Raw genomic sequence first — 25,929 nt, 5'->3', positions numbered from 1 at the left:
CCTTTTTTCACTTGTGCTATTCTGTTTTTTTTTTAAAGGTTGTATTTATTTATTCATGAGAGACACAGAGAGAGAAGCAGAGACACAGGCAGAGGGAGAAGTGGGCTCCTCGCAGGGCCTGATGTGGGACTCAGTCCTCAGACCCGGAATCAGGACCTGAGCCAAAGGGAGACATTCAACTGCTGAGTCACCCAGGCGTCCCTCTGTGTTTTGTTTGATTGTTTTTTTTTGGTCACATTTTTGCAACTTCAGAATCATAGTCCATATTGAGTTACCTCCATCCCTGCCTTCCTTCTGGCCATTTCCTTTAGGGGTCATCAGCTACCTGGACTGGTGATTCTCAAGTCTGTGGAGACATCAACTAGTTTGCTTTGCTGAATCCTGAATTCCTGAATCCCTCTTTTTTGGTTTACTCCTCATTTTGCTGGAATACTTCATAAAATTACTTTTGAGAAGAGATTCATAGGATATAAGTTTTCTAAGTCATTGTGTTATTGAAAATATAGTTACTTTTCTCTGATGCTTGCTTGACTGGCTAATAGAATTTTCCACTCTAATAATTTTCCGTCAAGCATCACTGGATTATCTCTAGTATTCATTGTTTTGGCATAAAACATTTGCTTCCATTCTGTGCCTCATTCCTTTAGAGATTTTTTTCTTCTCTGGAACTGTGTCCTGTCTTCTCTTCTTTGCTCTTTTCTAACTTCTTAGTGATATGTTTAGCAATAGATATTTTTTCATTCTTCCTCCTTGGATTTGGTACACTTTTTTTTTCCCTTCAGTTTGAAAACTTGTGTCTCTCATCATCAGCTCTGGAAAAGTTTTTCATAATATCTAATTGATCATTTTCTCTTCATTCTCTTTTTCTGGAAATACTACTGGTTAGATATGGATCATTTGACCCTTTTTTAAAGCATTTTTTCTCTTTTTTTGAGGAGGAATTAAGTGTACAAAGGTGTTTTCTAACATTTCTATTGAAAAATGTTCTTGGAACTATGCATGTAATTTTCCAAAGCTCTTTCTTCTGATGATGATTCCTTTGTCAGAGCAATCTTTGAATTTATGGATGTAGTCTTCTGAAATGTCTTTGAAGATATTCATGAACATTTGTTAAAGCTATTTTTTCTACTCTGATTTATTTATATTTATGATTTATCTATGTTCCCTGTGGTAGGTTCATTCATTCTTTCTTTCTTTTTACAAAATTTTTTCATCAAGCTGAAGTCTTCATATCTTAGTTCATGTCTTCATTCAACATGGCTGTTAGGGAAGAAATAGAAAGAAAGTGAATTCTATGCAAATAGGTAGTGTTTGTCAACTAGTAGTCTTTATTCTAGGCACTTGAGCAGGGATTTGCCTTTTAGGCAGAAGGCTTGTCCCGCTAAATATCAGAACATGTAAGTTCTTGGGGACTCCCTGGGTAGCTTAGTGGTTTAGCGCCTGCCTTTGGCCCAGGGCGCGATCCTGGAGTCACAGGATCAAGTCCCACGTCGGGCTCCCGGCATGGAGCCTGCTTATCCCTCTGCCTGTGTCTCTGCCTTTCTTTCTCTATCATAAATAAATTAAAAAAATCTTTAAAAAATCCTGTTAAAAAAAGAAAAAGAACATGTAAGTTCTTTACCATGTTGGTGTCAAGTCTATATTAAATGGCCAAGTTCTCAAATAACTTGTACTTCTAGACTCCTTTAACGTATAGGAGTATATGGGACAGTTTTTTTTATACATTTATTTTTTATTGGTATTCAATTTGCCAACATATAGAATAACACCCAGTGCTCATCCCGACAAGTGCCTACCTCAGTGCCCGTCACCCAGTCACCCCCACCCTCCACCCACCTCCCCTTCCACCACCCCTAGTTCGTTTATGGGAATTTAATTTAATTATCTTTGGCTATTTGACGTTTTTGAATATTTTGTCTATGTTTAGGGATTTTCCCACTTTATACATCTTTATTTCCCAAGTTTCTTAACTGCCTACACATAGACTGTGAACTAGGCTCTATCACTGAAAGGCATTCATGCCAGATCTTAGATCAAAAGTGTGAGATGCTTCTGCCAAGATGATGGAAGTTTTTAAAATTTTTAAACAATTTAAGTCTTTAACAGCTACTTGATGGAAAGAATAACATGACCAGTTTCTGTCCAATGTGAAGAAATAAAATTAAACATATTTAAAATGACAAGGTTAGTAGAGATAGACCAGGATATGTTTATTTTGACACTTGAAGAAATAGGGTTTTTTATTTATATTTAAACAAAATACTTAAATGGTGTTGTCTAAGTGAAGGATGGGTGCTTCTCCAGCAGAAAGTAAAAGCAAGAATTAGTGGCAGATGGAGCTCATTAAGTTTACTCATCAAAGCAACAGAATTGTCAGAATTGTTTTTCTTACTCATAAACCTTTCTACAAACCTAGAGACTTTGTGAGATCATTGGAAGAAGTTGTAAATAATTTCCTTCTTCCCAATCACTCATTCAAACACTAATTGAGACTATTCTGCTTTATTTAAGTAGAATTTGATACATAAAGTTACACAAAGAATTTTCTATGATAGAAGTTAAAATCTGATTTTCTTCTGAAAACCCATAATATAACAATTTAGTAGAATATAGATTTCGATTTTTCTTTTTGTTTAAAGTTTATAGAAATAACTGAAGAGTCAGTAATGTGTTTAATATGCCTACTCTGGCATGTTATGAAAATCGAATTATTGGCTGCACATCAAAGTGTTATGGATGGATCATTTAGATTAGTCTATGGATAAATCTTTGTATACGTTACGAATATTTCAAATAAAATACATTATTCATTGTAACTATCAACATAGAATGACTACATTCCAGGAGGAATGTTAGGCAATATTATCTCGAACTCCTCATGGCTTGGTGTCTATCAATGGATCAATTCATAGGAGCTCTACTTACTGGGTTCCTCAGGAGGAATTGCCTGAGCAATGTGAACTCCATTTATTTATGTATATCAGGATCTTTTAATCTGGGAACTTTGGATAAATTTCAGAGAGTTTGTTAACCTCCTGAAATTATAGCCCTAATTTTGGGTATATGCATCTCCTTTTGGCAGTTGGTCCCTTGCTCTTAACAAATTCTCAACAATAACCATATTTATTTATTTTTTATTTTTAAAAAAGATTTTACTTATTTATTTGAGAGAGAGGGAGGGAGAGGGAACAGATGTGAATGGGGGCGGGGCAGCAGGAGAGAGAAAGAGAGAATCCTAAGCAGACTCTGTGCTGAGTGTGGAGCTGGATCTCATGACCCTGAGGTCATGACCTGGGCAGAAATCAAGAGACTGATGCTTAGCCAACTGAACCACTCAGGCACCCCAACAAGATCCATCTTTAAAAATGGTTAAAGGGGCAACTGGGTGGCTGACTTGATTTAGCTTAGGTTCAGGGCTTGATCTCAGGGCTGTGAGATTGAGCCCTGTGTCAAGGCTGCCTGCTTAGTGGGGAGTCTGCTTCAGGATTTTCTCTTTCCCTCTGCCCCTCCTCTGCTCTCTCTCTCTCTCTCAAATGAATAAATAAATCTTAAAAAAAAAAAGATTAAGAATTGGAGATTTTCTTGCCCTCTCCCACTGCTCCTCCCCCTTGTATGCATGTGAGTTCTCTTTTTAAATAAATGAATCATTTAAAAAAGTGGTTATGAATCGCCATTCTGAAATTCTCTCTGGAATTAAATATGATTCTCTATGATTGGTTATATTAGAATGACTCCTTTAAAACAATTTTTAAATTTGAGTATAGTTGACATACAATATTACATTAGTTTCGTGTGTACAACATAGTGATTTGACAAGTTTATACATTATGGTATGTTTGCCACTAGTGTACCTACCATCTGTCACCATACAACACATTGCAATATCATTGTCTATTTTCCTTATGCTATGACTTTTATTCCCATGCCTGTATCTCCTCCTTTCCTTCACCCATTTTGCCCCTCTCTCTCACCTCCACCCTAGCAACCATCCCTTTGTTCTCTCTATTTATAGGTGTGATTCTGCTTTCTGTTTATTCATTTTGGTTTTTTTAGATTCCACATATGAGTGAAATCACATGATATTTGTCTTTCACAGTTGTCCATCCATGTTGTCACAAATGGCAAGATATCTTTTTTATGGCTGCATAATATTCCTCAGTGTGTGTGTGTGTGTGTGTGTGTGTGTGTGTGTGTGACATTTCTGTTATCCATAGAATGCATCTTCTGAAGATTATTGTTACTTTCTTGGTATGATGCCACTGGCCTATTTTGAAGAATATTTCAGGAAAGAGTCATATTATGCCATTCATTTATTCACTCATTCAGTTAATGTATAGAGAGCACCTAGTATGTGAGAGGCAGGCTTCTATGTATGAAGGATATAATGATGAAAAGGAAATAGTAAAAAAAAAAAATCCCTTGGTCTAGTGGCATTTACATTCTAGTGGGGAGAGTTAGACAATAAGCAAAACAAAACAAAAAAACAAAAACAAAACAAAACAAGAAGTCATATTCACATTAGATAGTATGAAGTAATAAGGAGAAAATTCAGCAAAACATCAGATATGACATGTCAGGGTAGGGAAGGTGTTGAAATTTTAGATGGGCTAGTCAGGAAAGGCTCTGAGAAAGGGGCTTGAACAAATGCAAGAACAATGGTTGATGAGTTCAGAGGGGCAATAGAGATCCAGGACCTTGTAGTTCTGTGCAGGACTCAGGCTTTTACTTAGAATGAAAAGGAGAGTACTGCAGTGTTTTGGGCAAGACAGACGTGATCCAGCCCACTCTGGCTGCTGCACTGAATAGAATGAACTGGAGAGTAAGGGCTGGAGCAGGGAGATAAGTTAGGAGGCTCTTCTGACTGTCTAGGGAAGAGATAATGGTGACTTAGAATAGGATATTGGTAGTGGAGGGGTTGAGAAACTTTTGAGCTTTGATGTTCCCATGAAACTCTGGTACTGTTAGGATATTCATGAGGATATTACCTGTTTTGAAGTTACTGAGACAAAATTTCTTTTCTGTTTTTAGTGTCAGGATTATTTTAATATTTCCCCAACCTTTTGGTTTCATTTTATTTTAAAAGTACTCTGAATTTATAATTGAACAATTTGACATAAGGAAGTAAAAAGGAAATTAATAGTCCATCTTTACAAAGTGAATTCAAATTAATGGCATTTTGTATATTACACATGTTTTGGTCGTCTTACCATTAGTTTTTACTTTGCTTAATTTTTTCCCTCACAGCTTAAAAATTTCTCTCCCTTTCTTTTTGATAGTATTTATATTTTCCATAAACCCCCTTATGTATTCCTTTCTGCTACAATGGAGGGTCATATAAATATTTGTCTCATTGAGTCTATGTAGGACCACATTTCACACTCTCTTCAAGGTTGCGTCTATGCCCTTTTCATTTTTGTGATTGTTTCTCTGCTATGTAAGAGTGAAACCTGCCTGCAAGAATTCAAACCATAAGAATAGTTGGTGTTTGCATGGAACATTAAATAAAAGAATACTTGTCTTATATAAGCAAAAACAACTGATCTATTTGGTCATTTGACTCAGCAGATTAGTTGAGTTAAAACTGAGACCAATTGTTGGACTGAATTACTTGTCACCAGTTGATTCATTCAAAAACACTTAGTCTAATGAAATATTTTATCTATGACACATCCTGATTATGAAACTTACACTTAGGTTTATTTTATAAGACTTTTAAAAGAGTTTTTATTTAAATTCTAGTTACTTAACATACAGTGTAATATTAGTTTCAAATGTAGAATGGAGTGATTCAACACTTCCATACAACAACCAGTGCTCATACAACCAGTGCACCTCTTAATCCCCATCACTTATTTTACCCATCCCCCCCACTGAACTCCCCTTATGAGAAAATTTTGTATCAGGAACTAGATAGCATAAAGAATTTTGTGTCAGAAACAGATATAAAAAAATTCATATCATTAAATAATGAAGATTTCAAAGACCGAACTGATTTTTTAGAAATCCTAAAGAAACATTGTGATACCAGTATATAAAGAACCAAACTTCTGATGAGAAACCGAGAGGCTGAAGAACAAATTTGCCAGACTACAAAATGTTTATACTCATACATTTTCTTCCTGAGTGTTAAGTTGTGAACTAAACAAACATGTTTTTCTGTTTACTTATCACATGGTACCAGTTCTCAGACATGACTTATAGTACATATTTCTCACTTAATATTATATAATATTCTTTGTGGTAAAGCTGTGACTTCTGTTTTAAAATAAAATCGCTCAGAATCATAGGAAGCTCTGAAAGGGATTGTAGAGCTCATCTGCCAGGGGGATTTGTATGTGAGGAACCTGAGGTCTAGAGCGTTCAAATCCCAAGTCCTATAGCTGATTAATTGAAGAGTCTAGATTGACACTCAAGACTTCTGACACCTAATTCAGAGTTTTTTTTTTTTTTACCTCAGATTAACTTTTGCGTAGTGACCTGAATCCCCAATCTGAGATAACAAAAACATTGGAACAACAAAAGCCTTTAGGATTTCATTACAGATTGGAGCCCAATATATTAAAATTATGCTACCATTCTAATTCATGGTGTACTAGTACAAATAATCTTATTCATGATGAATTTTAAATTGAGTCGACTTCATGGGAATGCTGGTCTCTTAGAGCTCCCTATCATTTGGATATATTAAGCCATCAGCCTTTCCTTATATTACTCTGATAACTCTCCAATGTGAATATTACTGCGTCTGCAAATAAACAGTGGGGGTTTCCAAAAGCATATGGGAAAGTTTCCTCCTCTTCCTTAGAAATAAATATACAATCATTACCTATACTATAACTGTTTGGCTTTGTAATATCACAGTAAAGATAAAGGCTTTAGAAAATAAAGAGAAATTTAAGAACTGAATATGAGGATCCCTGGGTGGCTCAGCAGTTTAGTGCCTGCCTTTGGCCCAGGGCGTGATCCTGGAGACCCGCAATCGAATGCCACATCGGGCTCCCTGCATGGGGCCTGCTTCTCCCTCTGCCTGTGTCTCTGCCTCTCTCTCTGTGTGTTTCATGAATAAATAATTAAAATCTTAAAAAAATTAAAAAACCCTGAATATGAAAAAAATTAATCTTAGATTGTACATATTTAATCAACATTATAAATGCTTTGTTGAGTTAAAAATTCGGTCTTATCTTATGATGCCTGTCCCGGTTTGTAATCGCATGAAGGAACATTAAAACTTTTTTGAGTGCAGCCCAGGTGGCTCAGTGGTTTAGCGCCGCCTTCAGCTCAGGGCATGATCCTGGAGACCCGGGATTGAGTCCCATCAGGCTGCCTGCATGGAGCCTGCTTCTCCCTCTGCCTGTGTCTCTGCCTCCCTCTCTCTGTCTCTCTCTGTCTCTCATGAATAAATAAATAAAATCTTAAAAAAAACTTTTTTGAATATGCCATATGTGAATATGTGGTTTATATCTTAACTGTGTAAGATAGCATGTACACAGGACTAAACCTATAATGTATAGTTGTACTTTAACATGAGATACTTCTCTCATATTGATGCAGAGTATTATAGAGGTTTAAAATTTAAAGACTTATTCATAATCCTTTTCATTTTATATTTTCCCAGACAGCTTGTATAGATGTCAGTTGTTTTTTTTGTGTGTGCGTGTGTGTGTATTTGTTTTGGATGTACTATTTTTCAGGTCTACTTCTCTGAAGTAAGATGACTTGTCAAAAATTCTGTGTGGCTTTGTTACATTGGGGTAAGTAATTTGCTTTGTAAATGTCCATGTATAAGAGATTTTGCCCTTAGAGATGTGCTGTTTCTTTTATTGGTTAGCAGAATTTTCCTTGTCTACAGTTAGGAATTCTCATGCTCATGATTAAAAACACAAATCAAACAAAAGTGTTAAGTGTGAAAATGAAAACCCTTCCCAATCTCCTGGGAACAACCTGATGTGTAGCTTTCCAGAACTATAACACACAGAAACACACGCAATTCGTATCTATGGTTGCAAAAATAGAATTGGTCTATACACATTGTTCTGGTTTTTCTGCTTAATAGTTTTTCAATTTATCATGATGGCTTTTTTTTTTTTACTGAGTACTTACTGATACACTTATTCATTTAATGGTCGCATAACAATGAACTGTATGAATATGCCTTAATTTATTAATCTATTTGACCAACTCCCCATTGATAGACATTTCTTTTTCTGTAACAAATAATTGAAATCCATATACATATATCTTTATATATTTGGGAGAATAGTCCTGTTGATTAATTATTAAGGAGGAAGTTCTATGTTAAATAGTATGCACATTTAAAAATTTGATAGGTACTGTGAAATCTTCTCCACAAAGCTTGGTACTATTTGCAGTACTAACACAAATATATGAATGCTATCCGATTGCATTTCTGTCAAAGATGTATATTATCATTCTTTTACCTCTTTGCCCTATCAGATAAGGCAAACATGACATCTCATTTCAGTTTTATTTATTTGATTATTTGTGAGGTTGAGCACTGTTTATTGACCATTTATATTTCTTATGAGATTTTCTAAATCATATATTTTGATCATTTTGTTGTTGTATTTTATCATAGTGAGTTTTAGAAATTTCTAAAATGTACCTGATATTTAGTTCTGTATTGGTCCGGATTCTCCAGGAAACAGAATCAGTAGGATTTAGAGACAGGGAGAGAGAGAGACAGAGAGACAGAGAGAGACAGAGAGAGGGAGAGAGAGAGAGATTTATTATAAGGACGTCGCTCACAAGATTGTGGAGGTGAAAAAGTCCCATGATGTGCGGTTGGTAGGCTGGATACCCAGGAGACCTGATGTTTTAGTTTGAATCTGAAGAAAAGGAAAGGAAAGGAAAGGAAAGTCCAAAGGAAAGAAAAGACTGATATTAATGTTAAGGTCATCCACAATGTCCTCACAGATACACACAAACTAATGTTTGACCAAATGAGCGAACGTTCCATGGACTTAGACAAGTTGACACATAACCTTGATCATCATAAGCCCTTAACAATTTATTATGTTTTGCAAATTTTTTCTTCCTGCCCATTGTCTGTTATTTAACTTTGTTTTCTTTTACAGTACAGAACATTTATGTATGCACACCAACACCCTTACACATGTGTAGAAATAAGATACAGTGACACTTAAATGTTTTAATTTTAATTTAGTAAATGTAGCAGCATTAAATTACAAATGTATATATATATAGATATCAGATTGGTAGTAAAGCTTTAAATTTCTATATCAAGAAGCAGTTTACTTGGTGATAATATTTAAAACATATGGCTATGATACAAAATAATGGATTTATTCTCACATGGAAGGGAGATGCCGTTTTAAGTGCTATTCCACATTATAACTCTGGTACACAATGACAAGTATAATGCTATAAGGGGATATTATCAAGGAATGGTGTTTACATTGAAAATTTCCATCTTGAATACCACTAGAAGAAGAATTAAGTGTGTACTAGACTTCTTCCTACCATTGCAGGAATATATCCTCAAGAGAAAGCTTACAGAGGTTTTTTAAAATGTCATTATTTTAAATACTGTGAACCATAGCATGCTTCTGTTTGAAATTAGTCACCCAGTGCCAATGACTTTTGAGCATACTATTCTCACTTGTTTCTTACTGCATTCTAAAGATACTCTGATTTTAAAAACCCTCAAATCATCTAATTTAGGTTATGTTTCAAGTTTTTAAAATTAAAACAGGCTATTTTTAACAAAAATATTTTTAACAAAACCGATTTATTTTTAACAAAACCCATTTTATCTGGCAATCATATTGGGAGATAATGCAGCTGTCCGCCTCTGGGTCACCTAGTTCTAAGCATCTCCTTGGCTAATCCAATTTGAAAGTACTCTTAGGAACTTCTCTACAAGTCTTCCTTGTTCTGCATACTGTTCTTTCTTCTTGTAGGCATCTATATCTATGTCTGTGACATTTGTTGTTACATTTAAAATTTCAAATACTTTGAGGGTTTTAGGCTCATTTCAGTTCAGAGGACTGAATCTTCCATGTGCACCTAGAAAATGTGCTTTTAATAATACCAACAAATATTCATAGTTTTGCAAAACCCAAGAAATAACCTATTTTTATTGAGATGTTATAATTTCAGAAGCATATGTTAGAAAGATGAAGTCCAAAGGAACACAATTGTAATGAAGAGTCACTTTTAGTGATATTATGATACCTAATTGTTATCAGTGTGGGCAAAATAATATTAGTTGTGTTAGTCACGTTTGATTTAATTTTTGCATCTGGTACATTTTTACGTTAGTTTATTTTTATGGAAAAGTTTAGAAATCAAACTTTAACAGTCATTACTTACATATTTAGATATTTTTACATATATTACTTTTATAATTTAAAACTTTTTTTGTGAATTATTTTTTAATTGCTATTTTCTTAAATTTACTCTAATTCTTCAAAATTCTCATTCCATGCAAATACATGCTAAATTCTCAGAATTCTCATTCTACGTTGGTTTGTATATGAGGCAACAGCTGTTGAATAGTATGAGTAGCTTGTAAAAGAATTATTGATAATTAATTATTATTTTATTATTATTTGAAAATTATTATTTGAGAATTAATTATTATTTTATTATTGTTATTATTTGAAAATTATTATTTTCAAACAATTATTAAAAACCAACTACTACTTTTGAGAATTTTTTGGGGTACGAGATTATATAATTATTCTTAATTTTTACATGTCTAAAAAGTGAGAATTGTCTGTAATAAGCAATAGAACTTTCCTGTCATTGTATATTGATTCTTGGAGAGTGCATTAAGCACATGTCTTATACAGTGTCATATATCTAAGGATCATGGGCAGATTCAAGAGATCATCCAACTGTATTGATGTTGAAGAAAAACCCTTTCTAAAAGCTCTCATCGTGCTAAAATATTGGTATTATCTCTTTAAGAAATATTAAAACAATACTTTAATATTTGTTTATAAAATTGCACATCTAGATATTTCTACTTTTACTGAAAGTTTATTAGAATAATCTTTTTTAGAAAAAGTAATTGCTATATTTTTATTTAAAATATAAACATAGAATGCTAGATTAATGAGGAAAATGAAGCATGAATTTTCAAAAAGAAGTGTTAAAGAGTAAGGTTTTTCTCCATAAATTAATGGATCCTTTCAAGTATAACACATTGTGTAATAGAAGCTCTGCATTATGCACAGATTGAGCACTTAGAAAGGTAAATAATTACTGTGAGTACACATGGCTTAATCTTAGCTACTTCCTATTTACGTCTGAGCCAAAATGATTGTTTTTCTATGTATCTTTTTAATATCCCAACAGAATTCATTTATTTGACAACTGCATTTAACTTGGCATATCCAATTACTCCCTGGAGATTTAAGTTGTCTTGCATGCCACCAAATACAACCTATGACTTCCTTTTGCCTACTGGAATCTCAAGGAACACTTCCAATTTGAATGAACATTATGAGGCAGTTGTTGAAGCTAAATTAAATTCAAGTAGTACCTACATTTCTAATTTATCTTCCAAAACAACTTTCCACTGTTGCTTTTGGAGCAAGGAAGATAAAAACTGTTCTGTCCATGCAGACAACATGGAAGGGAAGGCATTTGTTTCAACAGTGAATTCTTTAGTTTTTCAACAAATAGGTAAGTATTTTAATGTTCCAAGCATTAGCTATTATTTAACTATTTTAAACAAAATGTTTTCATTCTCTGAATCCTGTATGAAATAGAAGTCATATGGATGGGATTCTTAACACATATCATGATTTTATGTTAGTAATAAAGTTATTATTTATCATGTGACAAAACCAATGAGCCCTGAATTATTTTACATCTTATAAAAATGCAATGAGGGAACTCTTTTACCCATAAATCCATTTCTTGTAATCTTCTGAATTTGCTTTAAAATAGAAAAAGCACACCTTATTTTGTTGGATAGATAAAATATTCAACACATGAATATTGGAGGTGCCTGGGTAGCTCTCGGTTAAGCATCTGCCTTCACCTTGGGTCATGATCCCAGGGTCCTGAGATTGAGCCGGGATCAGTAGGGTGTCTGCTTCTCTCTCTCCCCTTACCCCTCCCTCATCCCTGGCTAGTGTTCTCTCTCTCTCCCTTTCCCTCTCTCAATAAATAAAATCTTAAAAAATTCAACTGTTGAATTAATTAAATTTTAAAGTACTTATAAATAATATTTGTTCAAGCAAGAAATCTCTCTGTAGCCAATTATGTACTTTAAATCAAGGGGATTTTGCTGTTTAAGTATAATGCATACTGAATGTAGCTAGTGCCATTAATAATTCTGTATCTGGAAATCAAAACCACGAAATCATTCCCAAGCCTTCTGGAAAAGCTAATGGAACAGTCAATTGATTCAATAATACAAAGAGACCTACAGTATGAAAATAAAGGCACACATAGATATAGCACTCCTATAAAGGGTTAATCAGAATTTCTCAATCTCAACATTATTAACATTTTGGCCCAGACAATTCTTGATTATGGGGGGTTGTTCTGTGCATTGTAGGATGTTTAGCAATATCTCTGGCTTCTACCTACTAGATGCCAGTAGCTCCTTACCCAAAACGTTATCTCCAAACATTACCAGATGCTCCTGAGGGTCAAACTGCCCTTGGTTGAGCATTACTAATTAGATGGAAGAAATACTCCAATTTATTGAAATCAGCTTGGGGATAAGAATAAAGCATAAATACATAATTAGAGTTTTAAAACAAGTTAGTAGTAGTAACTTCTAGTGTCTCCAACTGAGTCTATGGCCATTAATCAATAAAATTCATTTAATTTTAAGTGAGTCTTTTTTTTTAATTTGTAGCGGAACTTAACTTAGCCTTCAGCAATTATTAAATATACCAAGAGTGAACTTAAGGCAGGGTCTTCGTGATGAGCTTTGAAATGATCAAAAATGTTAGTACTTTGTTCAGTTTTCAAGAGGAATGATTATGATGCTATAGATTTAAATTTTACACATAAAACTTACATAACTAGCCACTTCTTAATGATTTTAAGTTTTTGTAACTAAAAGTGACAGATTATGTGATAGTTACTGAAGATTTCAGCTGATTATTCTACCAAGCATGCTGTTTACTTCATAAGAGGGGGGCACTTGATGGAATGAGCATTGGGTGTTATGCTATATGTTGGCAAATTGAACTCCAATAAAAAAAAAATACAAAAACAAAATAACAACAACAAAAAAAAAACAAAAAAGACTCAACAGTTTTGTAAAATCCCTACCAGCTACAAATCCTCAGGTTTGGGGAAATATGTTAGTGTTAACCTTTGTTGATTAAGGTAGTGTCTTAAGTTAGTCATTATTTGTAGTTGTTGCTATTCTTGCCTTTTAAATTACAAATCACCAGTAATTTATTATCAGGTGTGTTTTTCCATGCACAGTGAAGTAAACTTGCATCAGTTATATTTGGGGCCAATAATAATACAATAGCAAGAATTTAAGATATGAATCATATAGTTCACATCTGAATCACTGTGCCTTTATTGCTAAAGCAGATACATAAAAATCACTCCACATTTACTTGTACCTTGATATTGAATATGTTCTTTTCTGTTGAAAAGCAAGCATGTGACGTTTGAGGCCTTTGTCCTCCTTAAGTAGTTCAAGATTTAAAAAAAAAGTGTGAGACTTCTTTTACTTTACCAAAAAGCAACTAGGGGCCTAAGGGCCTAGGTGACTTGGGCAGATACATACCACTGGTTAGAGCTGGCTCTTTTTCTCTCGAAATAGGCAGTGGAAGTTGTGTCTGAACACTAGTAAATTTAATTTAGTTCTCCTCTTTCACTGAGTTGTTCAGAATGTTTTTCAGATTTAATATAGTTTATTTTTAATTCAGGTGCAAACTGGAACATACAGTGCTGGATGAAAGAGGACTTGAAATTATTCATCTGTTATATGGAGTCATTATTTAAGAATCCTTTCAAGACCTATGACCTTAAGGTCCATCTTTTATATGTTTTGTAAGTACCAAATAAATTAATTTGGATATTTCTACAACCCCATTTTTTTTTAAATGCAAGACCTTCCATATATAGAAGTGGATTATGAAAACTCTCCTATCCCTACATTTCATTTTGTATATATGTACATTTCTAGAAGGCAGTTTTATATAGTTTTTCATGCAATATTCATCTCTATTAGGTTTCCTCTTTGCTCCTCCTGTTGATTATTTTTATTGTTTTGTTGATTAAGGTAGCAAGACACCGCAGTTATGGATGGGCATATATTCTGAAAGAAATATGAACTCAACTCAGGGGTATTAGGTATTTGAGTGGAGGAGAAGGCTTGTTATGCATTTCTTTTTCATGGAATTTTTTCATGTTTGATGATTTTATTAGCTTAAAAATATAAGTGCTTGATATTTGCGCTAGCTAGAGAGCCAAGATGGTAGTTTTCATAGCCATACACTCACAATTCCAGCTAATACATCATTCAAGTTTTCTAATAACTCCAGTGATAATACATATATTTCCATGTGAATTTTAGCTCTTTAAAATTTTTTCTAATTTCTTCTTTTATGTGATGCTTAAGGAGAAAGAGACTCATTTCCTTCAGTTCTGTAGTTATTGAGATCATACCATTCAGGAGTGATGTGCTAGAAACTGCCCATATAAACATGAGTCAAGATAGAAGGTAGAATGGTGGTTACCAGGGACTAGGGGTAGGAGTAATGGGGAGTTCTTGTTTAAATATGTATAGAGTTTTAGTTTGGGAAGGTGAGAAGTGTTCTGAAGTTAGATGGTGGTGATGATTACCCAACAACATGAAAGTACTACTGTCACTGAGCTGTACACTCAAAATGGTAAATTTTATGTTATGGGTATTTTAAATAAAATAATTAAATTAATTATATATTTAAATATATTTTAAATTAAAATAATATTTAAAGGAAGCAAATATATTAAAAAAGAATAGTTATGATCTCTGCCTTGAAGGCATCACAGGCTAGTTAGTGATGGGGGCAGATATGCACATAGCTTCAGTTTTAGTGGTTACTATTGTATGTTAGGTAGGTACATGAAGCCATGGGAGCACAAGGTTATTGGGAAGCCTTAGGTGGGGATGTCTGGTGCAGCTGAATTCTAGATGACTCTGGAAGCCCCTGCTAGCTCCTCCTTTGTACAATTCTCATTATGGTCAGAGTCCTAAATGGAACTATTTGATTGGTGAGAATGTGCCCCTAGCTGCCAGTATTTGTGCTGTATGAAATATTAGATTTTCCAGACAAATTCTGGGCAGCAGGAAACCTAGATACATGTTCACAACAGAAATGACTGAGCAGTGTATCTCTAGAGGCTCACAAAGTAGCTGAGGTTGTAAAGTGGGAAAGATTAGACTAGTAATTAGTAATGTATAGCCAAGGGTGGACATTTAAAGGATAGGAAAAGAATAAGCTTGTTTCTAGTCTATAGATAATGACCCAACAGAGAGAGAAAGTCTGAAGATAGGTAGAAGAGGACTCTTTGAAGGTCTATGACAGAGTGAATATTTAAAAAAGCAAGTTCCAGGAAAAGAGCACAGTTGGAAGGTTGGTCTTAAAATGAAGGAGGCTCACTTTGACTTTGACTGATGAGGAAAGAAAGGAAATACTCTTTTGGGTGGAGATATATTTGAAGTTTGGAGCAGGACGTTTCCTGCTTTATTGAGAAAAATAGATTTTAGCTCAGAGAAAAGAATTCATTTGCAATGTAGCACATTCCTATGATGACCTAAATATTTTGGATGGTGATCAGAAACTTGCTGGGTGCCTATTCAAGAAAATTTCAAACGTTATCGGCAAGCTAGGGCAATGTGCTTGGTGTTAAAGCTCTGTGACTATGTATAAGGATTTAAATTTTATGATGTATAGATTACAGTTATGTCTTGAGGTCTGCATTTTCAGAAAAGATACGCATGAACATATCAGAACACTACAAAATTACATAGTAACTTAGCTAGAGCTGAGAATTTTCACTTCACTTCACTTGACTACACAAGTAGCCATTGGTCTGTTCATCTAAATGGTCAGACCCAGAAAAATGAGAAAATTATGATAAATTAACTAGATTTTTCAACTTTCTCATATGATGAATTTAGCAGATTCTTTTGACCTGCTTTTTGTTTTTATTGTTTTCTTTCTTTCTTTCTTTCTTTCTTTCTTTCTTTCTTTCTTTCTTTCTTTCTTTCTTCTTCTTTTTTTTTTTTAGAAAAGGATGGGCGTGGGGTAGGGACAGAGGGAGAGAGAGAATCTTAAGCAGGCTCCATGCCCAGTGGGGAGCCTGACTCAGGGCTCCATCCCACTACTCTGAGATCATGACTTGCACCAAAATCAAGAGTTAGGAACTTAGCTGACTGAGCCACCCAGGTACCCCAACCTGCTTTTATTTTGAACTCAGGTTTCTAAAAATATATCAGTACAGGAAAACTTATCATAATTGCATACAATTTGAGAAAGTTTGTGGTTTTTTTTTCCTTTTCCTTTTTAAGAATTTTTTACCACATTAATTGTTCTCTTCTTTGTATGATTTGGTTAAATTGTCCATTTTTACCAATTGTTACATACTGTTTCTGTCTTGAATTCTGTTGTGTACATCTTTGGGCACTGTATCTCCAAATACTTTAAATAAGACTCTTCAGATCAGGAAGAAGAGATGGTCAGTGTAATGAACAATTCCCTCCTTTCCATGAGAGGGAAAATGCATAAAGGTAGTTACTGTAAGAAGAGTTTTTAATCAAAATCCCCTTCTCTAGACATTAGAGAATTCTTGAGGCAATCTTTTAAATGCTTCTATGTGTAAATAAGTATTTTTTAAAGGAACTAACACCTAATGTTTATAAGGGATTTAATGCCCTATACATATGTCCCTTAAGGGAAAGCATTGTTTGAGCTCAGATATTAATGTTTGTCAGAGAATCCAAAGGAGAGATACCATAGAAATGTGCTACTTTGGAACTGCTTTAGGGCATTTTATCTTTGACCTGGAAGAGAAATCCTTTTCTTCGTGAGATGTCTCCTGTGTGTACCAGCCCCTGAGCTGAGTGTGGGGAACCATGTTGAACCACTCAGACACAGCCCTTGTCCTCCTGGAGCTAACAGTAAAGACAAAGAATATAACAAAGTTTGAAAATGCTGTGATGTAATAAACACAGAGACTTGTGAAAGCATATACAGCGTATTAGAAGTATCTGCCTGGATTACAAGGGGACAGGGAATGAGCCAGGTTGAGTGAGGAGTATTTGCAAAGTCCCACAGTCATATCTGGACATTTGAGGATATAAAAAGTTAAGTATGCTTGGGTTATAAAGCTGGGGAATCGTGAGAAATCAAGGTGGATGAATGAACTAAGAGTCATCCAAGGAGTTTGCACTCTTGTAACTGCTAACATCTAGTTTACTTTGTCTCTTTACTATTACCCCCTCCGCATTCTTGGTGATTTCCATATCCATATGGATGATCTTCAATTTCTTGAAGGCTTTACTTTCCTTGTTCTTGTTTCTTCACTCTGCCTAGTTCACCCATTTTCATGGCCCTCCTCTAGACCTTGTCACTACTGGTAAGAATGCTGTCTGTAATTTCAGTTTCAGGGATCCCACTCTTTGACCATCTCCCCCTCTTCCTCACTTTAGGCTTATTCCCTCTATTACCTCACCCTCAGAAATAATTCTCCATGTTTCTCGGTTCTGTCTCCTCAGTTTCTTTTTCATGAAAGACAGAGGTATCTCTGCTGCAGCAGGGTGAGGGGGAGGAGCAGGAGTTCTCAGCATGCTTCCATCAGCACAATTTTGGGAGTCCAGTGGCTTTGATTCATTCTGTACCCGTTCAGTCTGAGCTAGCCACGTTCTCTCACAAGACAACACAGCCTCCTGTGAATCTCATGGGGGTTTAACCCTTTAGATAAAAGCCCACAGATCTTTTAGAGATAAGCCCTTCTTTGCCTTTTCTTTGATCTTTGCTTGGGAGCCATTTCCTCGAGGGCCATCTTTGCCATCTGGAGAGGCCGGGCATCTCACCACTCTCAAGACGTGTTTTCTTTTGTTTGACAGTCCTTTGCTCAGTGGTCTATCTCTTCTTGTGGCAAGAAGAAAACAAGGGGCACCTTCACCACCTGCTTGGCAGTCTGCTGCAGCAGATCCACCAGTTCGGGAGATATACTTCCTGCTGCCCAGGGAACTGTAGATGTGTGACTTAGCTTTCTGCCAATATGTAAGACTCTCTTTCCTCCAAGATCCAGTCTGTGTTCCTCACTTGCTTGTGTGCCCTCACTGGTAGTGTCCTCAAACTCCACATTTCCACTCACAGTCTATTCAAGGCAGTTGAGGCTTTCTTTATCATACTTCTCCAATTGTTCCAGCTTCTGTTGTCACCAGACTCTAAGGCCACTTCCACATTTGCAGGTGTATTTTTTTTTTAAGATTTTACTTACTTATTCATGAGAGACACAGAGAGACAGAGAGGCAGAGACACAGGCAGAGGGAGGAGCAGGCTCCATGCAGGGAGCTTGATGTGGGACTTGATCCTGGAACCCCGGGATCATGCTCTGAGCCAAAGGCAGACGCTCAAGCTCAACCGCTGAGCCACCCAGTTGTCTCTGCAGGTGTATTTTTATGGCAGCATCCCATTTCCAGGTACCAATACCTGTCTTGGTTCTTTGTGCTATATAATAAGCTACCCCCATGTCCAGGTACCAATACCTGTCTTGGTTCTCTGTGCTATATAATAAGCTACCCCAAGTTCAGTGGCTTCTAACAACAATCATTCATCATCTCACAGGCCCTGTGGGTCAGGAATCTAGGAGCAGATTAGCTGGGGCCACTTGCCTTAAGGTCTTTCACAAAGTTCTTCCCAGGCTGGGACTGGAGGTCTCCTTCAGTTCCTTGTCTGTGGATTTCTCCATAGAATAGCTTACAACATGGCAGCTGGCTTCCCTGAGAGGGAGCTGAAGATGCTCCCCAATGACCTTGCTTTTGATTTGCAGCAGGAAATTAGGGGGAGGTTAGCTTCTCTTATAATTGCTTTTCTCACCGACATCTACGCCTGCTCACATCAGTGCCCATGCAGTTTCTTTCTCTTCTTTAATCATGGATGAGTTCTCTGGGTTCCAATCTAAAGTGAATCCTTTTTCATGTGTTTTGAGTCCCATCCCCTGTAGCTTACTCAAGGACTTTGCTTTTGCAATGATCTCTCTTTCTTGTATCATCAAGTTTTCCTCTCAGCTGATAAACATGCTGCAGTAACTCCTATTTAAGACATAGATCACACATTCCATCAAGTAACCACCCCATTCCACTGCTTCCTTTAAAGAAAACCAAGTTTTGAACTGTTTGAATATATTAGATTTTCAGAAGCTAATATATAAAGTCAAAAGTGGTTTCTGGTTATGAGGGAATAATACAGTCTGGGATTACTCTTCTGACTCTTCTGTCATAAATAATCAGAGAACGTGATAAAATGTGGGAAACATCTGTTTCAAGCTACAGGAAAAAAGCAGAAGAGAACTGTGATACCTAAGGAAACAAAGTGAATCCTGAATTACTCAGATTTGCTGGACTAAAGGCAATATCCAGAACCTGGCACAGGGCTGGGAAACTCTAGTAGAACCCAATGTTAATGCTGGATCAAGGAGACAGAAGTAGAAATTCAGAGAGCCTAAGGAGGCTTGAGTTTGTGAGGCAGACAGAGGACTTGAAGCAGGGAGTATGCAGAATTAGTACTGGGGTCCCCTTCACTCTTTGACTGATTACTAATCTGTCCCATGATGTTGAGTAAGAAACACTGAGTTGAGTAAGAACCACTAGGAAGAGAATGATCACCAGGAACTGTAAGCTAAACAATTCTCAAAAGTTACATAGGACCAGGAATAATTAAAGTTTCCACCAAGCAGATTGGAGATATTTGTTGAATATCAAATGACAGTCAGTAGAAACTTCATTATAGCCACATTTTAAAAGTGAGGCCAAATTAGCCTTAGTAGCCTTAAGGCTACTGTATCTCCAAAAGAACTTCTAAGAAGCTTGAAAGGTTCAAACTGGTGCCCCGGTAACTTACCCGACTGCCAGAACAATATCCATCATTCTTTAAAGTAAAACAATACAGTCCAACACTCAAAAATCTCATATTCATAATGTCTGACATCTAGTAAAAAATGGCGACACACATGAAAGAACAGGAAAATACAGCCCCTAGCCAGGAGGAAAAGAAACATCAATCCATAGAAATAGGTCCAGAAATGAGAGGGATAATAAAATTAGCAGGCAAGGGTGGCTATTACAATGTTCCACATGCTCAGGGATATAAAGGAAGACATGAATAAAATGAGAAGAGAAATTGGTAATATAGAAAATAACTGACTGTAATTTTAGAAAAGAAAAATACATTATTTGTAAAGTAAACAAAAGTACCCAGTATAAACTAGGACATTTTAGGGCTAGTATCATTAGTGTGTAGAGGCCACAGTGCTGTCTCTGTGAGAAGTACATTTTCCATTCTTTCCTTCCTTTATTTTCTTCCTTCCTCTTGTCAGCCTCCTTCCCTCCTTCTCCTCCTTCCTTCTTTCCTGACCAGATGGACTTGTGGATTCTTTATTTTATGGGCTATAATCAGTTGATTTATTTATTTATTTATTCATTCATTCATTCATTCATTCATTCATTCATGAGAGACACACACACAGAGGCGGAGACATAGGCAGAGGGAGAAGCAAGCTCCCCATGAGGAGCTTGACGTGAGACTCGATCCCGGGGCTCCAGAATCACAACCTGAACCAAAGGCAGAAGCTCAACCAGTGAGCCACCCAGGTGTCCCGATTTCAGAAATTCTTAAGTTTGGTTTAAGTCAATGTCTCTCCTTATTTTAAAAATTTGATTACCATTTTAATCCTTATGCTTTAAATTATCAAAATTTAGAGTAGTTGTTTGATGTTTACTTCAAACTTCTTTTAGAAGATGAAAGTAGTTCTTAGGCTGACTTTGACAAGTAATGAGGCTTGTGTATTCCAGTTTCCACACAAATTTTGAAAAGTTTATGCTCTCATAAATATGAGAAATATCTAATATTTTCTTCAAGGAAAAAGTAATTTGAAATAATCCTTTAATTCTTTTAAGTTCTGATTTATAGAAATGTTAAGGTGCTTCAGATTATCGTTGTTTTTTAGTTGTGGCCACTAAGGAATTAATCCCCTACATAAAATAATAAAATGGCAACAGTAACAGTGTCTTGTGATAATAAGACACCTTGGGTATAATGAAATGAGCAATGAACATGGAAGCACAAGACATCAGACAAGTTTAAGGACTACATTGTCTCTGAGCCTCACTTTCTCACTTAGAAAGTAGGTGATATTAGTTCCCTCATAAGGTAGTTTGAAAAATTAAATTAGTGATTCTCAGGGTGTTTGTGTAAATTGTAAATATGCTATAGAATGAAATATGATGATATATTTAATATGGATTCTGTATTTTTGCCCATCAAGTTCCCACCAGTAGGGAGTACAAAATGTTTCTGGCCAATAGCTGGGATTGAAAATTTTTTCTTTAAGGGTCAGATAGCAAATATTTTAGACTTTTCAGGCCAAACTCTCTTTCGTACAACCTTGTAGTCATAGTTAATATGTAAATGAATAAGCATAACTATGTTTATGGACACTGAAATTTGAATATTATATAATTATCATGTATCATGAGACATTCTTCCTTTTTTAAAAAACCATTGGTAATGTAAGAAACCATTCTTAGCTCACAGGCTGTACAAAAACAGGTATATTTGGCCTGTGGACTGTAGTTTCCTTACCCCTGTGAAGGATATTTGAATATTAGTTTTAGATTGATTCTTAGTGTTTCATAATGGGATTATCTGTTGGGGTGCCTTGGGAAATTTCTAAATGGATATGCTTTAAAACAAAAACCCAAATAATGAATTACTAAAATAAACATATAAATTACATATAATCATGATTATGAATATATACTATATATTTTCTTTGTATATGTTGAAATTATAAAGAAGTTAACAAGGAGATTGATTAAACAGAGCACACAACAGTGAAGTAATAGAGAAACGAGGTAGTTAATCTAATTGGTAATCAGCCCAATTCTACAATTATCCAGTCTATTTAGAAAAAATGAGGGGATCTTTGGGTGGCTCAGCGGTTTAGTGTCTGCCTTCAGCCCGGGGTGTGATCCTGGGGGCCAGGGATCGAGTCCCACATCGGGCTCACTGCATGGAGCCTGCTTCTCCCTCTGGCTGTGTCTCTGCTTTTCTGTCTCTCTCTGTGTCTCTCATGAATAAATAAATAAAATCTTTTAAAAAAATGGAATTGGCAAGACCATCTATAGTAAGACAGTGCAATTCTAACCTTTCTTTTTTTAAAAAAATTAATTTATTTATTCATGAGAGAGAGAGAAAGAGAGAGAGAGAGAGGCAGAGACACAGGCAAGAGGGAGAAGCAGGCTCCATGCAGGGAGCCTGATGTGGGATTCAATCCTGGTACTCCAGAATCATGCCTTGGGCCGAAGGTAGACGCTCAACCGCTGAGCCACCCAGATGTCCCTAACCTTTCTTTTTAAAAAAGAAAAATATCACTAAATTTTCTGTCCTTTAAAAAGTGTTAGTCAAGAATGATATGCTTATTTTCTATTTAGTTCTATTTTTACTGTAAAATTTGGGAGTTGTTCAAAGTATAACACCATACAAGCATATTTCTGACATAAAATACCACAATTTTTTCAATTTGTTCCATCATCTTTTGATAAAAGCCTTTAATATTTGAAAAACACCTAAAAGGCTTAGTGTGATTTTTAAAAAAATAACATTTCATTGGCTTTGTTTAAATATTTAAATAAAATTGAAAGTGCTAAGTCATTCCAACTCTAATTCCAAATGGTATTTTATGGATCTATAGCACTTTAAAGTTTTCAAAAATACTTTTATGTAATTGTCTTTGATATTTATAACAGCCTTATAAAGATGATGCAGGAATTTTTCTCTGCTTTGTTGATTGGGGAAATCATGACTCACAAAAAAGAACTTACCTGTCTAATGGTCTTATGACCATTAGATCATAAATAAACAGAAGGACTTGATTTTAAGTGTTGGTGTTAATTTACTGTGCTTCCTACAATAATCTTATTCCCTATACAGTGACCAGTAGACTGCTTTACACGTTAAAAGGCCTATAAATGTTATTTCTTGATTGTTTTCTTTTAGGACTAAGGTAATACTGAAGTCTATCTCAGGAAACTTGAAAATCTATCTTAACTCACATTTAATACTAGTGGTGTATGTATGAAAGATTTGGATCCATTTCCAAATCTTGGATTGGATATCTCAATTCTCAGATATATGCTATTTAGCAGAGTTTCTAAAGCAGTGCTTTCTCCACAGTAATTTTTAATTAGTATATTTAGCACTTACAGTTTTTTCCCTACAAAAGGACTGTAAGATTTCTGAAGGCAGTGATCATATCTAAGTATTAATACTCTCTTCGCATCCCCACATTCTTTAAAAAAGATGGAGTGGTTTAGATAGAAAGCAGCAGGTGTTTTTGGACAGAATGGGATAGCTTAAGCAAGACAGGGAAATATTAATTACCCCTGTCCACCATCCCCCACCCCCAACTTCCACCTTAGAGGTTTTTTTTGTTTGTTTGTTTGTTTGTTTTGTTTTGTTAAGATTTTATTTATTTATTAGAGAGAGAACAAGCTGGAGGGAGAGCAAAAGAGAATCTGAAGCAGATTCTGCACAGAGCCCGATATGGGACTTGATCCCAAGATCACAAGATCATGACCTGAGCTGAGACCAAGAGTTGGCAGCTTAACCAGCTGAGCCACCCAAGGGCTCCCACCTTAAAGTCTTTTTTATTTACACCTAGATTTAGATTCTCCAGGCAACCAGGCTGATTAAAAAAACTAACACTAATAAATCAGAAATAACAACTCTGTGTCTTTGTTGCATGCCATTCTTTCTGCCTTGAGATAGGTAACTCAACCCAGCTAGTTACAGTCACCCACTTACAATGGTTTGATTTATGACAATGATATGAAAGCAATACTCATTCAGTAGAGTTTTGAATTTTGATCTTTTCCCAGGCTGGTGATATGTAGCCCCTCTTGATGTTGGGCAGTGCAGTTCCTAGTCAGCCACATGACCATGAGGGTAAACAACTGATACACTTAAAACCATTCTCTCTCTCTCTCTCTCTCAATCTCTCCTTCCTTAACTCTTGTATGCTATTCAGTAAATTACATGAGATGTTCAACATTTTATTACAAGATAGGTTTTGTGTTAGGTGATTTTGCCCAACTGTAGGCTAGTGTAAATGTTCTGGGTATGTTTAAGGTAGGCTGGGCTAAGCTATGACATTTGGTAGGTTAGGTGTATTAAATGCATTTCAACTTGGGATATTTCCAGTTTACAATGAGTTTATCAGGAGGTAACCCATCATAAGTCTAGGAAAAACTGTACAGTTACCTTAAAAAAAGATATTTGAGAGAGAGAGAGATAGAGATAATCACACAAGCGGGGCAGGGGGTGGTTGTTGCAGAGAGGGGAGAAGTAGGCTCCCGACTAAGCAAGGAGCATGAAGCGGGGCTGGATCCCAAGGACCCCAGGATAATGTCCTGAGGTGAAGGTAGACTTTTAACCAACTGAGCCATCCAGCCACCCCTGCAATTACTTTTTAAGGTTAGTTCACTCATTTGTAGGTTTACAGTGATAGGCAAAGTATTGCTTAAAATTTTTTTCTTAAATTTTCTTTTTTTGAGTAAACAACTGTATTGACATAAAATTAATAGACAATAAACTGTATATATTTACACAGTTTTATTATATATTTAAGGTTTAAACTTGGTAAGTTTTGGTATGTGAAATCACTCATAAAATCATTAACCCTAATAAAGAAAATGGATATACTACCAATCACAGAATTGCTTACTGCCCCTTTGTAACACCATCCACCGCCTGTATCTGTGGCATCCTACCACCCTCCTCCCCCTCCATTGTCCCCAAGCAATGAATGATCTGCATTGTTACACAGGTTACTTGGTATTTTATAGAATTTTATATAAATGTGATCATACAACAGTTTTGTCATGCTTTCATACAGCACGATTATTTTCAGATTCATTAATATTGTGTGCATCCACTAGTAGTTCATTCCTTTCTTTTTTGGATATATTTTTTTATTGGAGTTCGATTTGCCAACATATAGCATAACACCCAGTGCCCATCCCGTCAAGTGCCCCCCTCAGTGCCTGTCACCCAGTCACCTCATCCCACCGCCCACCTCCCTTTCCACTACCCCTTGTTCGTTTCCCATAGGTAGGTGTCTCTCATGTTTTGTCACCCTCTCTGATATTTCCCGCTCATTTTCTCTCTTTTCCCCTTTATTCCCTTTCACTATTTTTTATCTTCCCCAAATGAATGAGACCATATAATGTTTGTCCTTCTCTGATTGACTTACTTCACTCAGCATAATACCCTCCAGGTCCCTCCACATCGAAGCAAATGGTGGGTATTTGTCGTGTCGACTGGCTGAGTAATATTCCAGTGTATACATAGACCACATCTCCTTTATCCATTCATCTTTTGATGGACACCGAGGCTCCACAGTTTGGCTATTGTGGACATTGCTGCTATAAACATCGGGGTGCAGGTGTCCCTGTGTTTCATTGCATCTGAATCTTTGGGGTAAATCCCCAGCAGTGCAATTGCTGGGTCGTAGGGTAGTTCTATTTTTAACTCTTTGAGGAACCTCCACACAGTTTTCCAGAGTGGCTGCACCAGTTCCCATTCCCACCAACAATGCAAGAGGGTTCCCCTTTCTCCACATCCTCTCCAACATTTGTTGTTTCCTGTCTTGTTAATTTTTATTATTCTCACTGGTGTGAGGTGG

General features: G+C 35.9%; 1 protein-coding gene across 15 annotated transcripts in view; it reads left to right on the top strand.

Moving 5' to 3' along the window:
• Positions 1 to 25,929, top strand: part of LEPR (leptin receptor) — a 139,751-nt gene that overhangs the window by 65,211 nt on the left and 48,611 nt on the right. For all 15 annotated transcript variants that reach the window (XM_072730670.1, XM_072730666.1, XM_072730667.1 and 12 more), the window contains 3 exons: positions 7,692 to 7,751; positions 11,344 to 11,673; positions 13,899 to 14,022. In XM_072730670.1, coding sequence (XP_072586771.1) covers positions 7,712 to 7,751; positions 11,344 to 11,673; positions 13,899 to 14,022 — 494 coding nt within the window. In that variant the 5' untranslated portion in view covers positions 7,692 to 7,711. The remainder of the gene's footprint in view (positions 1 to 7,691; positions 7,752 to 11,343; positions 11,674 to 13,898; positions 14,023 to 25,929) is intronic.

Source organism: Vulpes vulpes, chromosome 12 (genome assembly GCF_048418805.1).
Source record: "Vulpes vulpes isolate BD-2025 chromosome 12, VulVul3, whole genome shotgun sequence".
Taxonomy (NCBI): Eukaryota; Metazoa; Chordata; class Mammalia; order Carnivora; family Canidae; genus Vulpes; species Vulpes vulpes.
The sequence above is the reverse complement of the archived record's forward strand: the minus strand, read 5'-3'. Positions and strand labels throughout refer to the sequence as shown.